This window comes from Apis mellifera, linkage group LG8 (assembly GCF_003254395.2).
Source record: "Apis mellifera strain DH4 linkage group LG8, Amel_HAv3.1, whole genome shotgun sequence".
In the NCBI taxonomy this organism is placed as follows: Eukaryota; Metazoa; Arthropoda; class Insecta; order Hymenoptera; family Apidae; genus Apis; species Apis mellifera.
In genome coordinates this window covers 5769437-5795158 of record NC_037645.1, presented here as the reverse complement: position 1 = coordinate 5795158, position 25722 = coordinate 5769437, and the positions used below count along the sequence as shown (strand labels likewise).

The window sequence follows — 25722 nt, the reverse complement described above, 5'->3', positions numbered from 1 at the left end:
CAGAACGATACATTTCGTTTCGTTTCGAAGCGAGCGTTTCGACGTATCCCCGAAGCGAGTTGTTTTGGTTTCGACGTGCCGGATCGGAACTGATTGACGCTCTGGGATATACTACGGTTGACCTGGAGTTAATTAGGGATCCTAAGCGAGCCACAAGCTCGCCCTAAGCCGCTCCGATCTAGCCCCATTATAATTAATTAATTAGCCGTATGAGACCGTATGACTTAATGGGTCATCCGTCGATGCGACGTGCGGAAATCATATCATTTGTACTTCGTATTCGAAGCTTATTTTCTATCATAACTCCGAAAATTATTCACGAACGAAAGATTTTGTTCGATTCTCGTGGAAAGAAAGGAACGAAATAATTTGCAATAACTCGTCAGAGAATCGTACTTACCAGAATAGAATCCATCCGGCGCATCGTTCCATAAATCTATTAGCATGTAATGGAATTTCACGAACGGGGTAGCCAGATTATCGTCCGATTGAATCTTGATTGTGCCGTGTCTGCAAGCCGATTGTACCAGCTGGTGTAAATTTAACCCTCGTGTAGCGTGTCTTCGAGCTTGTCAAGGCAAGTTCAATAATCGAAACGACGGTGGGAGGATAAGGGCGCCCGATATCGCCCTCTGATATGATATACGGGAGGATGTATGGGGGAAACGGGATGGGAAATGATCGATCGATCGATGGAGCTTTGGTGTATTTTTATTAACCGAAAGCCTATGCCTATATATAATAAAGAATGCTATGTGTATACATATCCTCTATCTATATACAGTAAATTCATCATCATCCGCAACGTCACCGTATATAACACATTTGGCAACTCGAGATCGCGCTTCTCTCCGTTCTCTCGTTTCTTGGCAGGAGTGTCGCGGCACTTGGTCGCGTTTATTCGTGAAAATACCGTGTGCCGGACGATCGACGACACACGCGGAGGATTATTATATGAGGGGAAAGAGGGAGAAAAAGAGGGAGAGAGAGAAAGAGGAAAAAGTGATCGAACCACACCGTGCAAGGATCGTCGATCCTTTCACACTTGGGGTGGTCGTACTTGTAGAACAAAAAAGAAAAAAAAAGAAAGAAAGAAAGAAAAAAGAAGAAACGAACGAACTCGTCGTCCTCTATGAGATCGCCTTTTTTCAATTAACCCTTTTCCTTTTTTTTTTTTCTCTCTTCCCAACGTTGATCGTCGGGGGACTATCGATTAGATTAAGTGTAATATTGCTTGCGCAGCGCTATAGAGGGACTTTTTTTTTTTTTTTCTCGCGACACAACGTATACGATACGGTATCGTCTTACGTTGCACTCTCTTTACGTTCTTTGCGATATTGTTAATTATTTACAAAAAAATCCTCACGTATCTTACACACAATATAATTATAATTATGCGAGCATCGAAATGATGGGATTAATTTTTTTTTTTCTTTTTTCTTTTTTTTTTTTTTCGTAAGATGATTTTCCTCAGGGATCGTTGGGGGAGGGGGAGAAACGACGTTTAAAAAATCAGTCTTCGTAGGAGAGATTCGAACGTTTTAAAAAGGGGGTCGTTTACATCGTTGTTCGGTTTGCGTGAATGGTCGGTAAGAGTCGGTATATTTTTTTTCCTTTCTTTTCTTTTTCTTTTTTTTTTTTCTTTCTTCCTTTCCTCCCCTCGCTTATTTAGAAAAAACAGGACAACAATCATTTTCGCGTCTCGAACAAGTCCCTTCCTTTTCGAACATTTGGCACGTGTTTTCACGGTTTCGTTTCTCATCGTCATTCCCGATTAACGGACGCGCGTCACGATATGAACGACTAATATAATAACCGATTGGATTTCGTTAAAAAAACCTACTCTCGCATCAGTTTTTTTGGCACTTCTCTTAATTGCTTCTCCCTTCCACGCTCGCGTCCACGACGGATGGACGGTCGCCCACCAGGAACGGAAATTCCTTCTGAGAAAACTGAGCAATCTAAATTCCCCGCGCACGAAACTGTTCGTCCTTCCGCTTAGTCTCCCTGCAGAGTCTCCTCCCTTATCGTTGCTAGCCGAAGATGCCCGCGCGCCCGGGGGGCGAGTTCCTCTTCATCTTCTCGGCGACGCAACAGCGGTCGAGAGCCTCTTTTCGAGGCTCGATCGGCTTGTGCTACGAGTTCAACGGGGTGGTCCCGATATTACTGATGAAACTGGGACACGCGTTGTCAGCCCTGTCTCCGCTTTGCAACGAGAAATGCCTGTAGGACATGTACGCTTGGGGATTGGACGAGAGCGGCTGATCCCTCTTCTCGGTCGACCGTTGCTTCTTCATCTTCATGTAGCCCAACACCGAGATGAGCACGACGAACACCACGAAACCCATGCAACTGCCCACTATCAGGCCCAGTCTCCTGGTAAGGATGTTGGCCAGCCCGCCCCTGTCGCTCATCGTCCCGTCGCCCACGATCGAGTCGGGCGCGTCCAACGTTCTCACCTCCGTGCATTGGCTGGTGAGCGAATTGACCATGGCGGGGCGAGCCGAGCCCTCGATCACGTCGTCGTGAGAGGCGTTCCATTGCCAAGAGCCAATGTCCTCCGGGATCGACGTGCCCCAACTGCCCAGCCCGAGCACGCAGATCAGGTACCTCGTGTCCGAGGCCAACTTCGTCAATCTTACCGAACGTGCCTTTGGATCGAGCAGCTTCCCTCGTACCTGAAAATTTCATCCGCTCGAATTATTTATTTAAAAGATTCTTGATTCTTCAGTAGAAAGGGAAAGAGGAGGAGGAAAAGGAGGAGGGTAGAGGTTGTTTAGCTCGTTCCAAAGTATTGAGTTTCGTGCGAACATCTTTACGAGCGACTTCGATTCGAAGATAAACGTGAAACGTAAAGTATTTTATTTGTTTTCAGTCACGAGCAATTTAACTTTTGTGTTTGATGAAGGTGGCTGACGATAAACTTAATAAGTTAACCGTTATTTTTGTTACGGAGCAACTTTTCGCGTTTGTTTTCCAAAGATCTCATATCTTCTATATAATAATTTTCTCTGTAAGAATTCTTTTCAAGAAAATAGACGGTATGTACGTATGAATGTCGTGGTTGGATCGATGAAAATTGAAAATATAGCGCGCAACAGGAGGATATCTTGGAAAAGTAGCAATATATAATACAGCTTGTGAATATATATATATGTGGAGAAGGGAGAGGAATTCAAATATCCATGCACGATCTATCTGAAGTTTTATATTAGAGCTTTGAAGATTCATTATATAGAGTTGAAATTAATTCATGGAATTCGGAGAGGAGACGTACCTCGTCCACGTTGTCCAGCGCGTGATAGGCCACTTGGTAGCCGTGGAGACCCGAGTGGTTCCTGCTTTGCCAGGAAACGAGGACCGAGAACGGTTGGATGTCTTGAATCGCGAGTTTCAGGATCAACGGGGCGGAACAGAACTCGTGAGGATCGAGATCGAGGAAGACCAGGCCCTGCAATTCAGGCGGTTGCTGGCACTTTAAAAGCCCGTCCTCCACGTCACCGACCCCGACGCCGTTCCTCCCGCGCCCGCGACCGCCGCCTACCCCGCTCACCAGCTTCTGGTGGTCCCTCAGCCATTCCCAAAGCTCCTGCGACTCGCAGCCACAGATCAACGGATTTTCTATGAATAAACCAGAGACGAGAATTAAAAAAATAATCATAAAGTTCAGAGATTTATTTATGTAAGACTATCTCTCTTATATGTATTTCTCTTTATTCCCAATCAAACGTCAGAGGAGTGTTAATTGTGCGTGAATATGGAATTTATATGGGTGGAGGCACCTGTCGATATTCTCGGAGAGTGTCGAGAGAATCGATCAATCGAGATCGATCCCTGTGTACATTGGCGTCCCCCATTAAATTTGGAAATCTTTCGGGCAGAGAGGAATCAGGGGCGATGGACATTATACAGGGTAAAGGACTAGTTTGCAGACTTGAGAAGAGAGAGGATGAGAGGGAATGGTTGAGCGTGTTTGATTGTTCAGATGTTGAGTATCGATTCGAGACGATTGTACGTGACCAGCGATATGATTGGATTTCCAACACTGGTAAACTCTATTTGGATCGATAGCTTGGTGGACACGTGTAGAATTATATACTCTCTCTCTCTCTAATATTTTGTCGGGGGTGGACAAATTATAATGGTTGAACGGAGCGTCGATATTTTTTACGCGCCATTTATTTCTATCTCTCTTTTTTAACTAATCTCGTCGTTTCGATACGAACGAAGAGGAGATAATATTTTGAAAGCAAATTACCTTCGGCGCGTAAACTCCGAATCTGGGTCTCGAGAGGTCTGAACGCGTTCAAGGGTAGATTCTCCAAATAATTTCTACTCAGATCCAACAATCGTAGCTTCTTGAGCGGTCTGAACGCCTCGCTGGAGATGGCGTTGATCCAATTACCATAAAGATGAAGCTCGACCAGGCTGACCAAGTTCTTGAACGTCACCTTGCCCACGATCCCGATCTGATTGTACGAGAGGTCCAATATCTGCAACGACTTCAAGTCCTCCGGAAACTCGTCCAGCTCTTTCAGAAGATTGTGCGTCAGATTCAGGATCCGCAAGTGCTCCATCCCTTGCAGCCTCTCTTTGGGCAAGATGTCCAAACTGTTCATTCCCAGATGCAGGGTTAAGAGGTTGGGCAAGCTTCTGAACGCGCCCGGGGACACCCTCGATACGCTGTTGTGGCTCAGATACAAATGCAACAGGGCGGGGAACGCCTCGAAATCCTGGGACGTCACTATGCTCAGATTCGTGCCCGATATGTGCACTTCTTGGAGGACGGGGTATCTCGCCTCCGAGGGGAGGACGTGGATCCTGTTCAACGGGTTCCTGGTCAAATTTAACCAAGTCAGGCCGGGAAGATTCTGCCCGGACAACGCAACGGACGGGATTTGCCTGAATTTGTTCTCGGATAGGTCCACTTTGCGAAGCATGGAGGAATGGGCGAAGAAATTGGCCGGGAGCGCGTTGAGATGGTTGTGGCTGAGATCGACGGAGATGAGGCACGAGAGGTTGGCCGTTGCGAAGCCGGACATGGTCTCGATTCGATTGTGGCTGAGGTCCAATTCTCTCAGGTGTTTAAGACTTGCGAAACTGGCCACGTCCACGTTGACGATCTGATTATTGGACAACGTGAGGATCTCGAGGTTAAGGGCGTTAGCCAGGGCTGAATACGGTATATCCTGGAACCGATTGTAATCGAGACGGATCTCTCTGAGGGAGGCAAGCCTGTCGAAGATGCCCGGCGGCAAATTGCGTAGATCGTTTTTGTTCAGATGCAACCGTGCCAAGTTCCGATTCAACACGAATATAACCTCGGGTAATTGAGAGATGTGAGCTTTGTCGAGATACAATTCCTGGAGAGACGGTAACCCGTTCAAGCTGTGCTCCGATATTTGGCTGAAGTTGTTCCCGGATGCGGCCAACGTTCGAAGACCGGACACTCGCAGATTCAACAAGGCGGAAACTGTCAGGTGATTGCCGTCCAGATTCAGATCGGACAGATTGTCGAGACCCCTGAAAGCTCCCCCCTCTATGCTTATGATGGAACAATTCTTCAAATTCAACGTCTTGATCGGCAAACCCTCTTGGAATATGGCGTCGTGAAGAACGGTGAGATGATTGTTCGCGAGATCCAACACCTTCAACTTCTTCAAAGCGGTCAGAGCGTACGGATCCAATCGTCTCAGACCGTTGTCCTGCAGATACAATTCCTCCAACTCGTGCAACTCGGAGAACGTCCTCGCCGTGACGTGGCTCAGCTTGTTCATACTTAGCTCGAGAAATTTGAGCGCCTGCATAGGCTGAAAGGCGCCGTCCTCTATTCTGGATATCGAGTTGTTGGTCAAGTACAGTCTCTCGACGAGCAGCAAATCCCTGAACAACGGTGCCTGGAGATGCGTCAATTTGTTATGGCCGAGCCACATGATTCTGACCGATGCCTGGCCGCGGAGAGAGTCGTTGTGCAACACGGCCAGACCGTTGCTGTCCAATTGAATGGAGACCAACGAGCTTCCACCGGAGGAGGATTCCGAGGCGGACAGTTGGAACACGTCCCCCAGAACGGTGAGCTGATTTCCTTGGAGATTGACGTGTTGAAGACTGTTCAACGTTCTCAACGCGCCCGTCTCCATATCGGTGATGGCGTTGTTCTGCAAGTGGAGCTCGAGCAACGAGGGCAGGGGCGAGAACACGCCCCGTTTCACCTCGGTTATGTTATTGTCCTGCAACCGCAGCTCCCTGAGTTGGTGCAGCTTTAGGAACGTGCCCGGTTGAAGCTCGTGGATCTTGTTCCCGTCCAGGGACAAGGAGGAAAGGTTCTCGCAGTGCTCGAGGAATTCTCGCGGCACCTTCTCGATGTAATTGTTGCTCAGGTGTAATTGGGCCAATTGGTTGAGATCTGTCAGCCCCCTCCCGTCGATCCTTCTGATGGCGTTCTGTTGAAGGTAGACAACTGCGAGGCTCACGCTGCCGACGAACGCGTCCCCCGGGATTTCCAGAATGTTGTTCTCGGCCAAATAAAGCTCTCGAAGCTCGGGCAGCCTCGCGAACACGCCTCCGATGTAATGGATGTGATTGTTGCTCAACTCGATGTTTCGCAACCTCTCGTTTCCTTTGAACGTGGCCACGTCGAGGAACACGATCTTGTTGTAGCTGAGATCGATCGACTCGAGCTCCTTGAGGGAGACGAACGCGTCCTTGTGGATCGTCTCTATCGAGTTGTAATAGAAGGAGAGGGTGTGCAGGATCGGGCACGATCGTAAACAATCCTCGGACAATTTCTCAAAATTGTTGCTGCTCAAGTCGAGGATCAATAGGGAGCCGAGGAGGCTGTAGCTATCGTCGGGCAGCTCCGATATCTCGTTCCACGCGAGCCTCAGCGAGGCGAGGCTCTCTAATCTTCTCAACGGCGCCATGGGGAACAGCTTGAGCTTGTTCTCGGTTAAGTCGAGATCGCTCAGGCTGTCCTCCAATCCCGCGAACGCGTACTCGGAGATCTTTGATATCTGATTACCCTTGAGGGTAAGTTTCATCAGTTTCAAACCGTAGAAGCAATAGGAAGACAAATCGTGTATCAAATTGGCCTCGAGGTCGAGGGCGGCCAATTTGCGCAGATCGGCCAACGATTTCTGCGGCACGTGGAGCAAACGGCTGGAGAGCAGGGCCAACGATTCCAGGCTGTCCTTGAGATTCGCGAACGCCCCCTCGCTGATCTCTCGAAGGGAGGAGTGGGAGATCTGCAGATGCCTGATCTGGGAACCGGCCGGGAAACTGCCCTCCTTCAACTCCTCCACGCTTTTGTCCAACTCGTAAACGCTCAACGACTGCACCATCGTACCTGTTCCTGAAAACAATCATCGTAACGCGGCCAATTTAATTTCACCTTACAATTTTCGGGATAACGATGGGATTCTGCCAGTGTTATTCTTTGCCCGATTCTTATTTTTCCCTATTTATCCAAACTCTGTGGACGAGCTTCCAAACGATAATTATCGAACGTATTTACACGACTTTGCGACGTAACACGAGGAAAACGAGACAATGATTAATAATTCGAGTTAAAAAAATATCCGAGCTGGGAAAATTATTAGCGGTTGAAACTGTCGTCGCAACATCGTAACAAACTTCCGTTACACGGGACGACAATCCAGTTACACGCGAATCAGTTTGTCCCCTCGAATCCATGCAAATCGAGTTTCCATTCGTACGAAACGAACGTTACGCTTACAGGAACAAAGAAACGCGATGTCGTTTTTCATCGAATTATCAGAGTTACATATACAGTTACGACGTGACCTCGTCGAGAAGGCTCGAAACGCGATGTCGTAACGGCTCGTTAAACGCTAATTGATCCGACAAACAAAAGGGTGAGGGGAGGAGGGGACGTTGTTATCCCGATTATGATAACGATCCCCTCGTGTTCCAAACTACGTCGTATGGAAGTTGAATTCAATGGTATCGAACGAATTTTTCTCGAGAATGTTAGAGGAGTGCACTTACCGGACACGCTCAGAACGCTTAGCAGGGTGCTTCTCAGGGTGTCCTCGGTGGCGCCAGCGCATTCCAGGAAAAGGCCGTCGTCGAAGTTGTAGCAGGGGCAGCCGGGGATGGTTTCGGGGGGAGGGCACTCGGCTAACTGGGCCGCGACCCCCCCCGTCCCGGCGAAGCTGTGGATCAGCAGAAGGTGGAGGATCAGCTCGAGGGCGCGTCGCGTCGCCCTGTTGAAAAATTTCCTCCCCCGAGTCTCCCTCGAACACCTTCTCCTCATCCTCGTCATCGCCGACCTCCTCCGTTCGTCAACGCGTTCCTCCCCTCCGTCCTTCGATCCTTCTGAAACGACAGAGAATTTATTATGGGGAAAACGGTTCGGAGATTTACTGTTTACTCGTCCATGTTTATTTTTCCATCTCCCTTCCGAAGTAACGGGTTTGTTGACGCGTTTGAATCGGTAGTTTGAATGGAGAGATAGATATATATATATATCTAAGAAGAGGATTGATGTATCTCGAAGAGGGAAAAAGAGAAAAAAAGAAAGGGAAATTCTTCTTCTTTGGAAGAGAGAAACGTTTGAAACGAGCTATGTATGGTGAATTATCGCGATCGATCCCTCGTTCCGGACGGATAATGAACCGAGCCGATAATAAGAGTGTACCGCCTATATATATATATATACTCTTTCACGATATTTTCTTCTTTTCCTCTTATCATCCGCCTTCGACGTCGTCATCGGGCTGGAAAATATTAAGAAGGGAGAAAGGAACTGCCATTACGATGCCCTCGTGTCCCTCTCTCCTCCCTCCTCTTTTAATTATAACGAGGCTGGATGCCCGCGCAACGAGGCTGCGATTTAATAATCTTCTTGTTAGCTTAATGATAACGTCACTCCTTATCTGCTCGTTGACGTTTTCAGAAATTGCACACCCTCGCGCGCGCGAGAAAGAGACACCACCATCCTCCTCTAGCCATGTCACTCGTTGTTATTCGTTTAAAAAAAAAAAAAAAAAAAAAAAGAAGAACGGCAACAATCCATTTTTTAATCGCTTCACGATCATCGCATCGGATCGTTTCGACGAGAGCGAGAAAAAGTGTTTCGAGGGATCAATAGTGTCTCTGATTGATACTTGGACTGGAAGGAAAAAGGATGGAAGACAAAGGGGATGATACAAGGATGAATCAAAAACCGGATAATTATAGGGAGTCGACGCTTTTCCTTTTTTTCTTTTTTTTCTAGCGTCGCGACGCTCTACTAATTAAACGCTAATTAGCTAATGCAGGGTGGGCGGAAGAGAGGACGAAAGAGAGGGGGAGGGAAGAAGAGCCGACGTGCGGTGTGTCTTAACACGCGTTTCCGGTGGGCGAGAAACGAACGTGGCTCGATCCGATGTTAATAATTTTGCAAGGAAACATCCTATCAAGTGGATCGTTTAAATGGTCACCCGCGGCGACATTGTCGATGATTCCTAATGAGCCACCCGTCTGTGTGACGTCCGGCCTTTCGGTTGTATACCGGAAACGCACCATTTCGCTCGCGCGTTTCCTAGTTCCTTCCTTTCTTCTCTCTTTTGGATTTTCAGATTCTTCTTTTAATACATTCACACGCGCAGATTGAAATAGATGGAAAAAAGTGGAAGAGTTTCGTTTGATCCTCGATAGAATTCATTCTCAATTGGCCTTTGCGTTCAATTATATACGAATAATTGAAATTCGAACTTGTTGAACGATTTCAATTAGTGTCTCTCTTTCCTCACTCGAGTTGCATCGATATATCAAAGTATTTATTAATTTCAATTTAAGAAAGAAATAATACACACGTATCATGAACGGTGTAAGAATATTTTTTCCTTCTTGTTTTCAATAATTGCTATCTCAGATAGTCAAGACTTCGCATAACATTTTCCTCATAGAAAATGAAGAAAAAAGGAAAGAGAGATATCTATCTTTTGCTTAAAATATCTTTCGCCGTTCCGACTGTTTCGTACATTGCACAAACGAACGGGCGACAACAATCCATTCTCTTTACGAACTTAATTAATTAATTAATTAATTAACGTTTTTTCCCTAATCACTTCTCCGAATCTCCCCCTCTCCCACGAGATTATCCCACGCGATTCTTCGTGTTTCTCGATCATCGTTCATCGTCCATCATTTCACCCCATCGATCAGAACAACAAAGTTTCCCCCTTACTTGGATCTCTCTCTCTCTCTGGCTAAATAATTTCCTCGTTTTCGCGCCCCTTCCCGTTATAGATCGCCTCCCCTTTTTAACGCGTTCAGAAGGTACACGTTCGGAATACAACGATTTCCCTCAACGACAACGATCCTGGGATTACGCATGCCGATTGCGTAGGCATTCCGTCGCATCTGGCGCACCTGGTGGATCGTGGCCGCGCTCACGAAACGACAGGTGCACCGCGTAGATGTCGGGAAGCCTTTCGCAAAATATGCAGGAAAGGGAAACGCAGAGCTCTCGTATCCGAGGTAATTTTCTTTGGTTCAATGCTGTGACACGATAATTGAATTTTTAAAAATCGTGTGATTAGCTACGATTAACGCCGATCTTCTTTTAATTTCTCGTTGCGTTTCGATTAAATTAAATTAAATTATTATTCGAGCCTGCGATTCGTCTCTGATTAAAATCGAACGAATTTTATAAAATTTCTCGATGAGAGAAGATTTGAATCGGGCTCGTTTGAGATCGTGGAATAATTCTTCATATTAGAGAAAGAAAGAAGGGAAAAGAAAAAAGAAAATTTTGGTGGAATTTGGTTTATGGACGGTACACGGGTTAAAACGCTTCGATACTTTGGATAATAAAACCAAGTGGGAATTCACCAAGTTCCAGTTATAACGTTTAGACCCGCTACTTTCCGCCAAGTTCTAATTGCAGGTTTAGAACAATCTGAGTACATACAAACTTACTAATTGATAAGTTTTCCGTAGGCGGCCGGGCAAGTTTAAAGTTTAAAGTGGCGATAACTTAAAATGTTCATGCGGTGGCTACAAGTTTACGTCTTAAAGTGGCGGCCATTTGGTTTTAAGCCATCGGGGGCTGTTGCCAGTGAGTTTAAACTTACCTTCGTATTAACGAAAACTCTTGAAAGGCGAAAAAGCCTTCTTCTTCTTCTTCTTCTTCTTCTTCTTCTTCTTTCAGCCTTGCCTTATCGGTCTCTTTGAAAGAGATAAGAGAGGGAGAAAAAGAAAAATAAAATAAATTAAGATCGAGTTTCCCTTCCCTTTCACGAGATGAGAGAGTCGAACCGTACATACATCTTTATACATAATAAAGCGGGTAAATTTCGGGTAAAAAAATAGTGGCGGGAGTTAGAGGGATCTGTTTTCCTTTTTTTTTTTTTCTCAACGATACCAAGTTTTCGACGCGTTACCAACCTAACCAACCTCGCCTCGTTAAATGGCCTACGCCGGGGTTCGTGCGGTCGAAACGCAAAAAGCGCGGGAAACGATTCGCAGTTGCTGCAGCCGCGTAAAAACCGCTTATTTCGCGGTTCGCCAAGCGTCGGTTTACGTCGGCCAATTTCTTTCGCGCGGTTCGAAACGGAGAATAAACAATAATAATCGGAGAGATTATCCGTTTCTTTTGCTTGCTCCAGGCAAATTTAGTTTGCGTTAAACAGATGTTGAACGAACGACGCGATGTTGATTGTAATCGCATCGATTGTACCGATGTACTAATTGCAACGATTACGCGATTCCATTTTCGTTGTACACATATCCTATTCTGTGTATTGTATATACCTTACGCTCCATCTATATATAATTGCTTTGCCCAACGCCGTAGAAACGGTATTATTGGCAACAGGATGTGTCGGCGGGGGTTGCATAGATTCAATTCTGCTGGATTCACGTCAAAAGTAGATGCAGCAGAGCGGGGTTCAATTGTGTGCTAATTTTCGGCACACGTGTGCGCGTATATATAAGGTACCATCAGCGAAGCATCAACGATCGATTCGTTTCTCTTTCCCCTTTCCTTACTCTTTCCTCTTTCTATTAATTGATTAATTTTCAATACGATTTTATATGTAAATGATGCTTCAGACAGAGAAAGGAAAAAATAATCGAACTCCTTTCACGCTAACAAAATTATCAAAATTATAAGATTATTGAAGGAGAAGAAATTGTGGAATTAAATCGAGACACGGGTTTCGCGGTAAAAGGATCAATTTGATGAATGAAATCGGAGAGATCCTCTCTCTTTCTCGCACCGCTATTAATATCCAACTTGAACAACCGAGCGTAGAGAAATTTTTCAATCCGACCGGTTCTTCACACCGCCGCGCCACCCCAACGAATTTCCGCCCTTATCAAAGCGGAGCTGCAAGCGGCAGGAAAACGATGATCGATGCAGCGGAACGAGGCGGATCAAAACTCGGTCCTCTACTTGCGAGAGTCTGATGGAAGACAGCCGAGCCGCGCTCGGTGATCGTTCATGTCAGCGGATGCCTATTAGCGCGGACACGTTACCTCCATTTCCGGTACCCGGTAATAACATCGCGAATTCCTGTCTGCCTTGGGACATTATTTTGTCCGGGTGGAGGGGCGAGACACAACGCCGCGCTTGTAATCCCATAAAAGCCTCGCGACGATGACTACGACGATGCTGCTGCTCTTGCTGCTGCCGTTGCTCCCTCGACGGTGCAAAGGCCTCGTGTTTTTACACGCGCCCCCTGCGAATGGAGCCTCTCTCTCTCTCTCTTCCGTGCTTTCTTACACCCCCTTGGTTTCTCTTGGTCGTTTCGTTGCTGGTTCTCGCGATCGTCGACCGCATACGTAACCTCGGCACAAAGGGCGCCGTGCAATTTTTTTTACGACTTGCCCCGTTTTTCGACCCTCTGGGCGGGGCCATCCCCTCGAGATTGTAATTTGATAAGAAGTAGGGCAACATCGTGGAATCGGTGAAGTTAATGATTTGAGAATAAATTTCTTGTTGCTGATAGATCGCGATTTTTTTGGGATCCAAGTGAGATGTAATTTTTCTTCGACTTGTCCTTCGGATCAAATCGAAGAAATATGTTAATTCTTAAATTGCTAGATTATTTTCTATCCATAGATTCTCCGATAGATGTGGATTGTAGCGAGTTAGATAACGGCATAGTTTCTAATTTGAAACAATTGCGGAATGTAAGAATGTAAAAAAAAGTCTCGATAGATCATCTGAACAATATAGATCGGGATTGATTACGGGATGGGAAATTAATCGGTTAAAGTTTGGAATAAAAGTTTGGAGTAAAAAAAATACCTCAACAGGTAATTCGATTTAAAATGCTCGAATAACATTTATTCGTAGCCGACTTGTTCTTCCATTGTCCGACGCCACAGTTAACTGCGGTTATTCCATGCTTTGAATAATAAATCACTAATTAAAGTAACTTTATTCTTAACTTCAACCATTAAAATTTTGCCCATTCTGCTCCCAAGACAATATAACCGTTGTAATCAAATAACTCGCTATAATCCAACTTCAACGCTGTTCTCTTGTAAAAAAAAGAAAAAAAAGAAAAAGAAAAGATAAAACATCGCTTATTAAACCTTCCTCTCTCCTTTTCTTTTCTTTTTTATAAATTATATTTACATTTACAAAAGCTCTAGTTTTCGCGCCCAAATCGAGACAAACATATCCGTATCATCACTGTTTCAAACCAGTTGCCGTGTTTCAAAGCGGAGGAGAAAATCGGCCGTTTCGATGGCCATCTGGTGGGTAAAAATGATTCGTTGAGCGGCTGCGGTCCTCTGCGGAATTCAGATTTTTGCCACGCCGGAAACCGTGATGAAACGGGAGCAGAAACGTTCGGCAGGGTCATGAATCCGTAAAAACGCGGAAGTTGAAAAAACGCGTTTGGTCGAGCAGCTCGCGCAAACGGGGCAACTTGGTGGAGGCGGCGGCGGCGGCGGCGGCGGCGGCCATTATAAATAAAACCGCTCGTTTTTCATCGTGGCATCTTCGTTGCGTTCGATTCAACACCGCCTCGTCGTCCACGTTCCCGCGTCTTTCTTTTGTCCTCTCTCTCTCTCTCTCTCTCTCTCTCTCTCTCTCTCTCTCTCTATCCCTTTTTCCCCTCCTTTTTCCCTTTCAGTTCGTTTCACGTTTTCTTTCTTCTTTTTCTTCCCTTTTTTTTCATCGAGCCTCGTTTTCGTCGAGTCTCTCATTCGCGACGTTGATTGCGGTGGATATAAAACAAATATGAGATAAAAGTATTGTTTTATGGCGCGGTATTGTTCCGACGCGACGAATGAAAGCTGAACGAACCGAATTGTTTCGAAATTTCAAATGTACGATTTCGAAAGGTGGGAGGGAGAGGGGAGTCTCGTCGTGACGATGCGTGATAATTTTGAAAATGCCCCCAAAAAAACTCTTTCGAAAATGAACGTATAGATTTTGTTTATCGTTTATTGTTATTAATTAGGAAATTCAATTTTTCTCACCTTTTGGTTGGTGGAAAGCGGAATACGAGTTCGTTTTTCCTTTTCATTCCCCGCGGTCGTCCGTGCTTTTTGATCAGAAATAGAATTACGAAGCTTCCAAAGGGATGGGAGAGGGATGTTGTATGTGATGTGAAAGGGAGAAAGATCTTTTAAGGGAATTTGTATAGAATGAATTTAGACTCGATACTGTTCAGATTTTTGGGGATAAGCTATTTGGATTATACGTGATATTATATAATATATTCGTATATTCGTGGATGAAATGAATAAAAAATTTGAGAAATTTAATTTCTAAAAATAATTAGAAAATTGGAAAAGAAAAATTTATATAAACGGATATGAATAATTTCATTTCATCACACAAAGATGAAGATTCTCTTTATAAAAATTATAGAGAGATTGTATAAACACATTGCTTAATTATCTTAATTTTTCCATGAATAAATCGCGAATATATTAACACTCTGTTAACACGAGAAACAAAAATAACTCATGACAAACTCCTTTTTACAAATTACTTTTACTTTTACTATTTTGACGCGTTATCATAAAATGACGTCGAATCGATTCACGAATGCGACGAAGAGTGTGTACAAAGGGACAGGTTTGGAAGTCGATCGATTGTAGGATGCTGAAGAAAATTCGGGGGGAATCGTCGATCAATCGTACGAAGATTAATGTTTAAATTGAGAACGAATCCCTCGCCGAAATATTGCGAGAGTTACACAGCGGACCGATGGTAAACAGAAAATCATCCGGCTGGATTCACCAGCAAGCTTCCGCCTCCTCTTTCATTCGTGCGTTCGAATCGACGCGTAACAGCTCGTGTATTGGGCATTGGTCGGGATTCCCTATGGAGATTTTCTATGGAGCTCGATTCCAGCAAGGGTCTCTTTAAAGGGGGAACGTTGTTAGGGTTTCGACGCGGTTTCGATCGCGATCGAGACGCATCTCGGGTTGAAAAATCGGCGGAGAATAATTTTATGTAACTTTATCACTCGTGAAACGTGCACTCAGTTTCGTTATTTCCTGCTTTATTTTTTTTATTTTTAGTGGTATTTTTTTTATTGAACGCGAAATTTAAAATCTCGTGTTTATCCTTGGGCATATTTTTTTTTATAAATTCAGGCCGGTCTTTTGGTTATTATTTGGTCATCGGTTTGCATGTATTGAATTGAAAATTTTTGGTATTGACACGTTGGGGATAATAATTGAAAAATTTCACGAACGTGATTACGAGTAATCGAATTTCCCGTCCCTTTGATTTTCCCTTTCTTTTTTTAAACAACCGATTAAAATTATTGCGTATATAAAAAAATTCTATTGTCTAAAAAGTTAAGAATAAATTCAATACGATTCTATTGTAAAATCTTTCATAATAGAATATTTCCACCACCGTGCGTTGAATACCGTCGCGGTGCTGGAACACAACTTTTCCAGGGAATATCTTTATGAATTTTTAATAAAGGCAAAGATATTTCAGGTGATAAAGTTAAGTGAAAGAGCCTGTATATTGGATAACAATGAAAAGAAAATACTTTTTTAATCTGAAAAGGACAGGAAGAGAGGGGAAATTATGAAGAAGATTTAAAGGATTTAAACGAATATGATGTGGAAATCTAAAACTCGGTGAAATTATTTTCTCATTTTCTTTTTGGAAAACGTTGTCGTGACTCCGTCATATCGTTTCATCATCGATGGATTTAAATATTTCGATTCAAGATTTCGATTAAAAGTGAGTGATAATTAAATGCATCAACTTATTATTCCAAAAATATTCCATTCGAAAGCGAGTTAAATTCTCCAGTCGAAGAATCGATCAATGTGTCCGCATTTAATTTAACAATATCTTTCGCGAATTTTTGGCACTGGATTAAATTACTGGGTCATATTCTTTAGAAAATACATAAATAAAATTGCGTGAACAGACAACCAACGAAAAAGATCGACCATTTGCCACGATAAATTGTTTGTACGCATTTTTGGTAAAATTGGTTCTTCGAAACTTCCCCTTTTTTACCTTTTTACCTAAATTTTAATTCAAGAGAAATTATTATTATTGAAATGAACGACGAAAATATCGTACTCGTAAACGCCCTTTCCAAATTTGGATTAAAAAAAAATAACACGAACATTTTTTATCATTCCCGATAAGGTTTTTATCGATAAAAATTAAAGGAAGAGAAAGTATCATCGTTAAATAACAATTTAACGGATTGATAACAACAATGAAAATAAATCTGTAGCGCATTGAACGAAAGTTAAGTGCGGAATATTATTTGATTGTTATTGTTATCGTTCTCGTATATATTCGACACGAGCTTCGATACAATATATATACAATCCGATATCCGTATACAATTTGATTTAATTCTTTGTTTTCGTATCATCGAGATTATAGCAGAATGGAGGGGACGACGAAACCGAAATCAGATACGTGTTAACCTTTATCGAGTAAGCATCGCTATTTCCTCGTCTTCTCCTTTTCGACCGAACATTTCGAAGCCGTCGTCCAGCTCGAATCGAAAGAAAGAAAGGTTGGTGGATCTCGACTTCTCACGGATATTGCTCGCAGCGGTGCATCGCCCGCTTTTAACCGGTTTACTTTGTTCAAACCGTGGCGGGAGAGGAGGGCCGGCATAGAGCGGTAGTAGAAGCTTCCAATTTCCGCGCTTCTCCTCGCGCTCTCCCCTTTCAAACGTTTTTCACCGACGGCCGAGACGAGATCTTTCTCGGCAAGTGACTCGAAAGAGGAATCTCGGGAGGGGAGAGGAGGGTTTAAGTGAATTCGAACCGCGCCCCGGCTAAGATTACCACCTACCAATTTCGCCTCTCTCGCGATTCGAATTCCAACGCGGATCCCTTTTCCATCCCCCACTTTTTTCCCCGAACCAACCTTCTGAAACTTTTCGTATCTAGCATCTAGCCAACCCCTCTTCTCTCTCTTTGGCTCGAGGCGAGGATTCTCGAGCCACTCGCGTGGAATAGTAGGCTCGATTGGAATAGACGTGGGATAGGAAGGAGGGCTTGACCCAAATTGCATCAAGATTTCGATGCGATTGGGAAGGAGGAGGGGAGATTTTGCAAGATCTCACGATCCCCCTGTATATAGAATTCGATTCTTGGGCAAACAGGGATTAACGATGTTGCTGTATATCCAGTTCCTCGATCATCCGGTTTAACGACGCCGTCATATCCTCCTTTGATTTCCCCGTCTCTGGTTTGAGTTACGAAAGATCCGTATGCAAGCCTTGGTTATTTTCGATAAGTTCAAGGTTCTCCCTTCGTTGGAATGTGACTCGATCGAGAAGGAGGAGATGAGGTGGATCCTCATTTGTCCATAGAAGGAAAGTTTCGTATAGACTAGAGATGTGCTTATAATTGCGAAACTCTGTCTCTCTCTCTCTTCGAAGCATCGACTTTATACGCACTAGAGAATCTTCTTTCACTCGTACGTTTACGATTAATCGAAACTTCGTCTGTAAGGATGGAACTGTCGATGGACTTTCGAACGACGGGACGGTCATTGGATCGACAAGATTAGTTACGAAAGTCGGGATGAACGTGACACGGATACATTAAGCAGACGCCACAAAGGATATTAAAATATCCAATTTTTCTTCTTCCCTTTTCCGATGAATAATTCACGATGAACACGGGTGGGGAAGAATACGGATGGAATCGTTTTTTCGAGCATATCCGAACGAAGATGTCGATCGTTAAGGAGAAAAGGCGAGTTTCAACCGCGATTTCCTCGCGAAAAATCGGATATTCCAGAGTTGGCTTTCTATTAATGTCGCGGTGTTTGGATTAAAGCGTCTTTTTGATTCCGACAGGCAGCTGTCGAACGAGATGAACAACCGTCCGTCTCCCCTTTCTCTCGAATAGCCTCCCTCCCTTGTTTCCTCCGTCAAGCCACGCGACAAGCTTGGAAATACCCTACCCCTACCTAGCAACGAAACCGAGGCGAGGGGACGAGTGGAAAACGTGATTCGAATGTGCTCGAAACGTGTCGGCCGCCGATGCAGCTCTGTTTCCCCAATATTTCGCGTATCCTTTCATTACTCGTACTTGAATTGTGGCAAGTTGAAATCTTTTCTTTCGATCTTAAAATTTGTTTTGGGCTGAATTGTTCGAAGAATGTCTCGAATATTATGTATAAATTTATCTAATTTATATTTGGTCGCGAAACATATAATATCGTACGTTTGAGAATGAAAGAAACTTTCAAGACTGAAAGTTACACAGTTCTAACGTTTAAAAGATTCTTTCTCTTCTAAACAAACGATATTACAATATTTCTACGGTTAGGATAATTACGTATAAAGTATATCGTCCTACATTTTCTTTTTTTCACTTACATCATAATCGTGCAAACGTCACAAACAACTCGATTAACTAACCATCGTCATTTTCTCGAGGACAGGTTCTCAAACTTTGGAAGAAGCGATTCATCAGGATTCGATCTGGCTCCCTGTCCATACCGCGGTCTGAAAAGTGGGGCCCTCTTGAAACGATCCCCCAGGGTTGAATATTGAATACGTTCGTCAAGCCAGGGACGTGGAGGGAAACAAACGGCAGATATTGGAGCGAGAGGGGGGAGGACAGTCGATCGACGACGAAAAGCCTCCTCTTCCTGGCGCTGGACGGCCGAAATGGAAACGACCGATCCCCCTCCGGATTCCGTGGGCATTGCCTACATATGTAACCCCCCTTTCCCCGGCCTTCGTCCCCGGAAATCGCTGATCTTCGAACAAGGAAGCGTTTTCCATCCAATGTCCCTTCGTCTAACCCGCTGTCTCCTTACGTGGAATAGTTTCGGGCCGCGATAGCGCTCGGGAATTTACTGCTCCTCGTCGTACGTGCAGTAACTTAGAGGGTGGAGGGAGGAGAGAGAGGGAGAGACAGATAGATAGAGAGAGGAAGAACGAGGGACGATTTAAAGTTCGCCTGATTCGAGAGTTATTTCTGACCTTTTCTCGCCTTTTTCCTCCTTTCTCTCTCTCTCTCTTCGAGGGACGATAGGATCATCCCTCTTGGGACGAGATGAGAACCGGTTGTGCGATCGTTGGAAATATGGGATAGATATTTTAATTCTTCGCAACATTTGGAATTTTATATATTCATATTGTTGTTGTAATAGAAGCATCGATAATATTATCGATAATATATCGCGATGAGAATAATTAGGATTCTTTTTTATCCTGTTTAAATTATCGATAAATAATAGGAAAATGGACTACGATGTAATACGTTGCAATAAACGATATTATCGATGTTGCGATATTTCTACAACGACGAATACAATTTCTTATTAAAACTTATTACGTTAATCGCGTGTTAAGTAATGATATTATTCCTCCGCGTAAATTCTTCCCCAGAATCCTCGACAGTTGTTGGAGGAGGCGAGGGCTGATTGATTCGCGGCCAACGACGCGACAACCGCAATCGATCAAACGCCGATACACACGTTTGTGCACGCAGCTGTGCACGTCGAATCGAGTGCAAAGCCCGGCCGAAAAATCAACGTCACCCGGGGAACGCGAGGATCCCAGCCGATTGCCAGGTATCCGTGCCCGCGAGCACCGATTACTCGCCCGTAATGGAGAACGATCGGACTCCACTGTACGTATATATATATATATCGAGCCGAACGCGATAAATCCCGAGAAGTTTAAAGGATGCCGGTAATGGATTCGTGGCTATATATCTGGCGGACGAGACGTGCAGCCGATTCGCCCTCGATTTCCTCCCCCAACGATTTTTGCGACCGGCCACAGGGCAGGATTATCTCGCCTCCTCTCGATCGAAGATGTCCTCTTTCGAGGGAAAATTGGCCTGGATGCATAAAACCAATGTGTAATCGTTGTAACCGTGCTCGTAAAACATGGAACGGTCGATGAAAAGTATAGTAAAGGGGGTAGTTTTTCGGTTTTTTGTGTTTATTCGGTTCTCTTTTTTTTTTTTTTTTTTTTTTTTTACCGTTCTCGAGAGACGTTTTATTTCGATTAACGCGCGTAGAGAGTTGGACGATGGTGACTCGATTAAAAGAGAGAGAGAGCGTGTTATTATTAATACGTGGAAAATTGCTGTTGTTATTCTTGAAACGGGGGGAGATGGATTATTGGTGTGACGTTTTATTTCGATCGACGAACGCGCGATGATGTGTTCCCCGACTCGATTAAGGGGAGTACAATGTATCATTGTTGGTACAATGAAGGGAACGGTGTGTTGTTGTTGTTATTTTTTTCACAGCGAAGGTGAAAAACGGTGGGATTATTCCGAGATGAAAGTATCTATCGATGCGTCGATCATCGTGGACGATTTGAAAAGGATTTTTAAAACGAAGAGAGCAAGTATTTCCAAATTTATTTCGTATTTCGAATTTCTAAATTTCCATCGCCTTTATTTAAATCTTATTTTAACATTCGTAGGAATGATAAAGGAGAGAATGGAATTGCATTCGTAAACGGGATATAAACGTACGTTAATTAATAATTTTCTTATTTCTTAATAATAAATGGAAAACTAGTTTCTTTGCCTAGATCGTGCAGAAGATGGAAGATTTCTTTGGAGTTTGGACGGGGTAATGCAACTCTACTAGGTTTCCGCTTATTGTTAATTCCCTTGTGATAAGAGATCGATATCGCCTCGCAATATATAGAGGGATAGGAATTCTATTGTAACGGTGGACTATCCGCGAATTTACCAGGTTGCTTGAAATTCGAAGTCTATAACAAGCTGACAGCTCTCGAGGATCTAATGCGTTTGCCTATAATGAAGCCGATCAAAATGGGGCGGATAGAGAGATATCTTTTGTGAAATATCCGAATCTCCCCCTTTCTCTTGTACGAACGCGCAAAGGAAATTCGAACTGCTCGTCAACCAGTTCTATTAATTCTTGTCATCGATTTTCCATTGATACCGTCCCCCCCCCCCACTCTCCGTTTCGCGTAATTGCACAACGTTAGAAGCGAAGGATTAATATTCCGGAATATTACATAGACAAGGAATTACATCGAATTTATACAAGTTTCCTGTGTCGAGAATTAATCTTGGAGAATTAATTAATCCATCCATATATATATATTAGCTATGCCGCGCAAATTTAATTTCTACTTTCTTTTATCCTCCACATACGCAATTGAAATTTTAAGACGGGTGAAATTGAAAATTTTCTTTTCCCTTTTCTTCACGATCGATATTCTCATTTAAACTTGTCATTTAAGGATAGTAAAAAAAGAGACGCGCAATCCCTCTCACCGTTTCGATCGATCCGACCGAGGCGAAGAGAAAGAGCAGGGCCGATTAGCTCGGATGAGGCGAGGTTGTCCGTGTTCGGGGCGGCACGAGACCCATCCGCGTTTATTAGAAACGGAATTCGACTTCATTCGACGGAGGAATGGCGGCGCGGGAAGAAGATGGTCGCTCGAATTCGTTTCATTCCCCTTGCTTCCCTCGTCGACGCAATGGAGAGATGGAACGGTCGGCTCGAAGGGATGGAAGGAGCACTGTCCGTGGAGCAGGAGGGGGCAGGGAGGACAAAGGATCCCCCGTGGACGGGTTAAAGTATGGGGGCCGGTACAAAGAGCAGCTCAGCACTTTGAAAAGAAATATCGGCCGGGAGATAGGACGGGCAGAGGCTCTTCCTTCTCTAGGAGAAAGAGAGAGAAGCGAAAGAAGAAGAAGAAGAAGAAGCATGGAAGGAGACGCGAAGGAGAAGACGCGTGTTGTAGTAGCGGATAAAAGAATGAGTGAATATCGATTCGGGGTCCGACGCCTAACCGACGGCTTTTAAGCTCGATGCACACACAATCAATCGACAATCTCGCGATAATTTCCTCCTCCTTGAAATCTTTTTTCGACGATATGACGCGATATCACGAATCTGTCGTTGCGCGCATCGGTGTGAAACAAGTGGTCGAATCGTCGTGTCGAGCCTTTCACGTGTGTATCTCGCTTTAACTTTTCAATAGGGGATTGCGTGCCCCCCTCCTCCTCTCTCCCTCCCCGATCCAATTCCGACGATCGTTTATCCTCCCGTGGACAGTTTAATCGATTCCCCCATGGTTTTAATCGGTGCCACCTCGTTGTTTATTCCGGCTGGTCGGCCGTTTCCAAATTACGAGACAACCCTGTCTACCTATCCCCCCTCTCTATCTCCCCTCCCAATACCGAAGGAATCCCTTCCTTCTCTGATGGATCCTTGGAATCGGCCTCTACAACTCGGAGTATTAGGAGTTTAATCCATCGATTTCGGTCTCTAAGCGGAGTGAAATATATAACGGGTGGGATGCGGTTATACGGTTTGAGCAAAGTTGTTAGAGCATCGTCTTATATAGAGGATCGCGTTGATAGATAGGGTCGCGATGGGATTCTCGTATTTTGTAGGACGAATTTGAGGAAGAAAGGAGAGGAAGGAAGGATTTGTCTTTTTTTTATTAAATCGGGGGGAATTTTATTAAAATTCACCGTAGCGATTGTTGAATCGTAATGCGGCGGAGGGGCAGATGGATCGACACGGCCCCGATCTGCATACGTTTCCTGAAGTTTATGGAGGACAAGGAACTTTTTTCTTTTTGGCACCAAAAACCAAAAAAAGGGGATGGAATTTTTTACTTCGAAAGTGAGCCTCGATAAGGATTTAGAAAATCCATGCAAAATTATCAGACTATTGCAATTACGGATTGTAATTTTAAAATCTATATTCGTAAAAAAGAAAATATTTATTGAATCAAATCGGTAAAACAGTACAATCACGCGATATGATCTATGTAATAAATATCAATTCTCACAAGTTACTCGATATTGGATCAAGATATTAACCCTGTACAAGTGGATATCACGTAGATACGGGATATATTTTTCCACTCCCGCCCGTATCTTCTTGTTCGATCATGGAAAATAGCCTCCATTACATTTGCATCATCGTGTACAAATGCAAGTGGATTAAACTAAACGGGTTGTACGTGGTCGAATTCGAGGCGATACGCTCGCGCGCGTATTCAAACGGCGAAAGGAACACGTATATTATAAGCTCGCTCGCATAAATTAGTAACAGATTCGTGAAAGTTGGCCGTGTAATGGACGGCTTTCTAAAAGTGGCTGGCGCGGCCCAAGTTTGCCAAGATGATAAATTGGACGAGGCTCGCCCGTAAACAAGATGCTGCACAGGCGGCCTTTTCCACGCTCCTGCGGCCAAACAATCGGGAAATATTTATCGGCCGGCGATAAAACGTCGAATAACTGCGTTCACCAAGTTTTACGAAGCGTCTCCGCCTCGAGACTTCTCTTCTCGTATCGCCGATCAAACAGTCTTATACTTTCCCGATCTTTCAACTGAAATTTCCTCGTCGTTTCCTTGATTCGAACAACGATTTAAGAAGGGATTCTCATCATGGATCGTAGATTTCTAACACGTCGAATTGTGTTACGAACTTTGAAACTTTGTGGTATAATTATACAGCTGTGAAAAGAATAATAGAGATAGATTTGCGTCTCTTTCAATCACGAACTCGATTTATTTAAATGATGAAGATGAAAAAATGTGATACCGAAAAAGAGGAAAGGATTATTCGATTATTCTTTCTTGTAGTATAATAAAAAAAAAGGGAAAGATAAAACACGAGGGAAAGTTTTTTCGATTTTTTGACAAAATCAAATCGAGCGACGTTATAGGAAGATTAACGTTAACCTCCATGTTTAACGTCTTCGATATCGCGCGAGCTACATATTTAATCTTCTCGAATACAAGAGCGCGCCCGTGTAATAAACTACCGGGTCCAGACGCATTATCCAGAAAATACCCAGATTACGTTTCCGTGGACCGAATTTTACTCACAGACAGGGCGAATTAATTATTCACCCGTATCCCGAGATTCAAAATGACTCAGACGGTAGTTAGATCGACGAGGGGATCGTCGTTCGGGAACCGCATCGTTAATTTCGCGGCGCTCGTTAATCCAAACCTCGTTCGAGATACGACGCGCTCTATTGCGTGGGGAATACAAACAGAACTGGAAACCAATTAAAGATAAGGAGAAAGAAAACGAGAGAGGGAGAAGAAAAGGAAAAAAGGAAAACTCTTTGGAAAGCAAAAGTCGAAAGATTGTAGATTATAAACCCTCGAAAAAACGCGAGTTATTGACAACAACTAGTTTTGCCCCTCCTCCCCCCCCTGCAATTTGTAGTAAACTCACAATATTCGATATCTGTGAAAAAAACGAGCAAGTCGTCGAGTTTCAATTTTTCATTAGCGAATCTGTATCAGATACGCGTGTAAGCTAATTCCTTTCGTTCCGCGAGTACGAAGCCTCGTTCGATTCAATTTTACAACTGGATAATAAAAAAAGAAAAAAGGGAAAAAAAACACGTTGTTGGCGGGATTCTCGCGAAACGTTAACGAAAGAACGCGAGCCGCTGTTCCAACGAATTAACGAGCCATTTCGTTGCGTCGAGTGGTAAACGGATTACCAATGGAGGGAGAGGGAGGGGGAGACGATGCGCAGACGATGTGCGAAACACAGCCCGCCGAAAAGGTTTGCAAATTTATCTGCCTGCGTGCTATATTCTCCTCCCCCCACCCACTCCCTCGCCCGCGTCTCGTCTAATTGTACGAAACTCTGAAGTCCCCCGAATTCCTTAAAACCGTGCCGGTTCCGAAACTTCGCAGCAGCGCACCACCGAGTTCTATTAGGCGGTGTCTGAAGATTTCGCAAGTTGTACGGAATCAGAAGTGGCTGTAAATCACGGGAGAGACTGCTAAACGAGGCTCGTTAAACTGGAAAACCTTGGAAAACAAAGATACATCTTATAGCCAGTAATTTTGTTCAACACCGTTTAATCAGACTTGTCGTGCAACTTTAAAGACCTACTATCACCCCTTGTTATCTCTCTTCCCTTTTTTTCCCCCTCTCTTTTCTTCCTTTCTTTTCCTTTCTTTTCTATTCTCTTCGAATCGATCGAACCTTGGCACGCGATCTTCTTCAGTCCGTTTTGTCGTCTGCTCCAAAGGGAGATCGCGACACGAGAGTTAGGAGTAGGGATGTGCAGCTGGTGGCGTGATGATGAACACGCACGCGCTAGACGGAGAATATTATTTTTAATTAACCGCCCCTACGAGGCCGTTCCCCTCGTTTCCTCGTTTAATCCACGCGCGTAGCGACATCTATCGGAAATCCGCCAGCCAATAATGTTATTACGAATGCTTTTATAATTGGAATTCAAACGGTTTTTTTTTTTGGGGGGTAGGGAGAGACTCAGACGCTATTCACCTCG

At 44.1% G+C, this 25722-nt stretch overlaps 1 protein-coding gene across 3 annotated transcripts in view; it reads right to left on the bottom strand.

The window, feature by feature from the left end:
* Positions 1 to 695: 695 nt before the first annotated feature.
* The window catches only part of LOC725870 (chaoptin), a 100800-nt gene continuing 75773 nt past the window's right edge, over positions 696 to 25722 (bottom strand). For all 3 annotated transcript variants that reach the window (XM_001121669.5, XM_006561478.3, XM_006561477.3), the window contains 4 exons: positions 8008 to 8337; positions 4259 to 7351; positions 3278 to 3621; positions 696 to 2678 (listed from right to left, as the gene is read on the bottom strand). In XM_001121669.5, the coding sequence (XP_001121669.2) occupies positions 2136 to 2678; positions 3278 to 3621; positions 4259 to 7351; positions 8008 to 8337 (4310 nt within the window). In that variant the 3' untranslated portion in view covers positions 696 to 2135. The remainder of the gene's footprint in view (positions 2679 to 3277; positions 3622 to 4258; positions 7352 to 8007; positions 8338 to 25722) is intronic.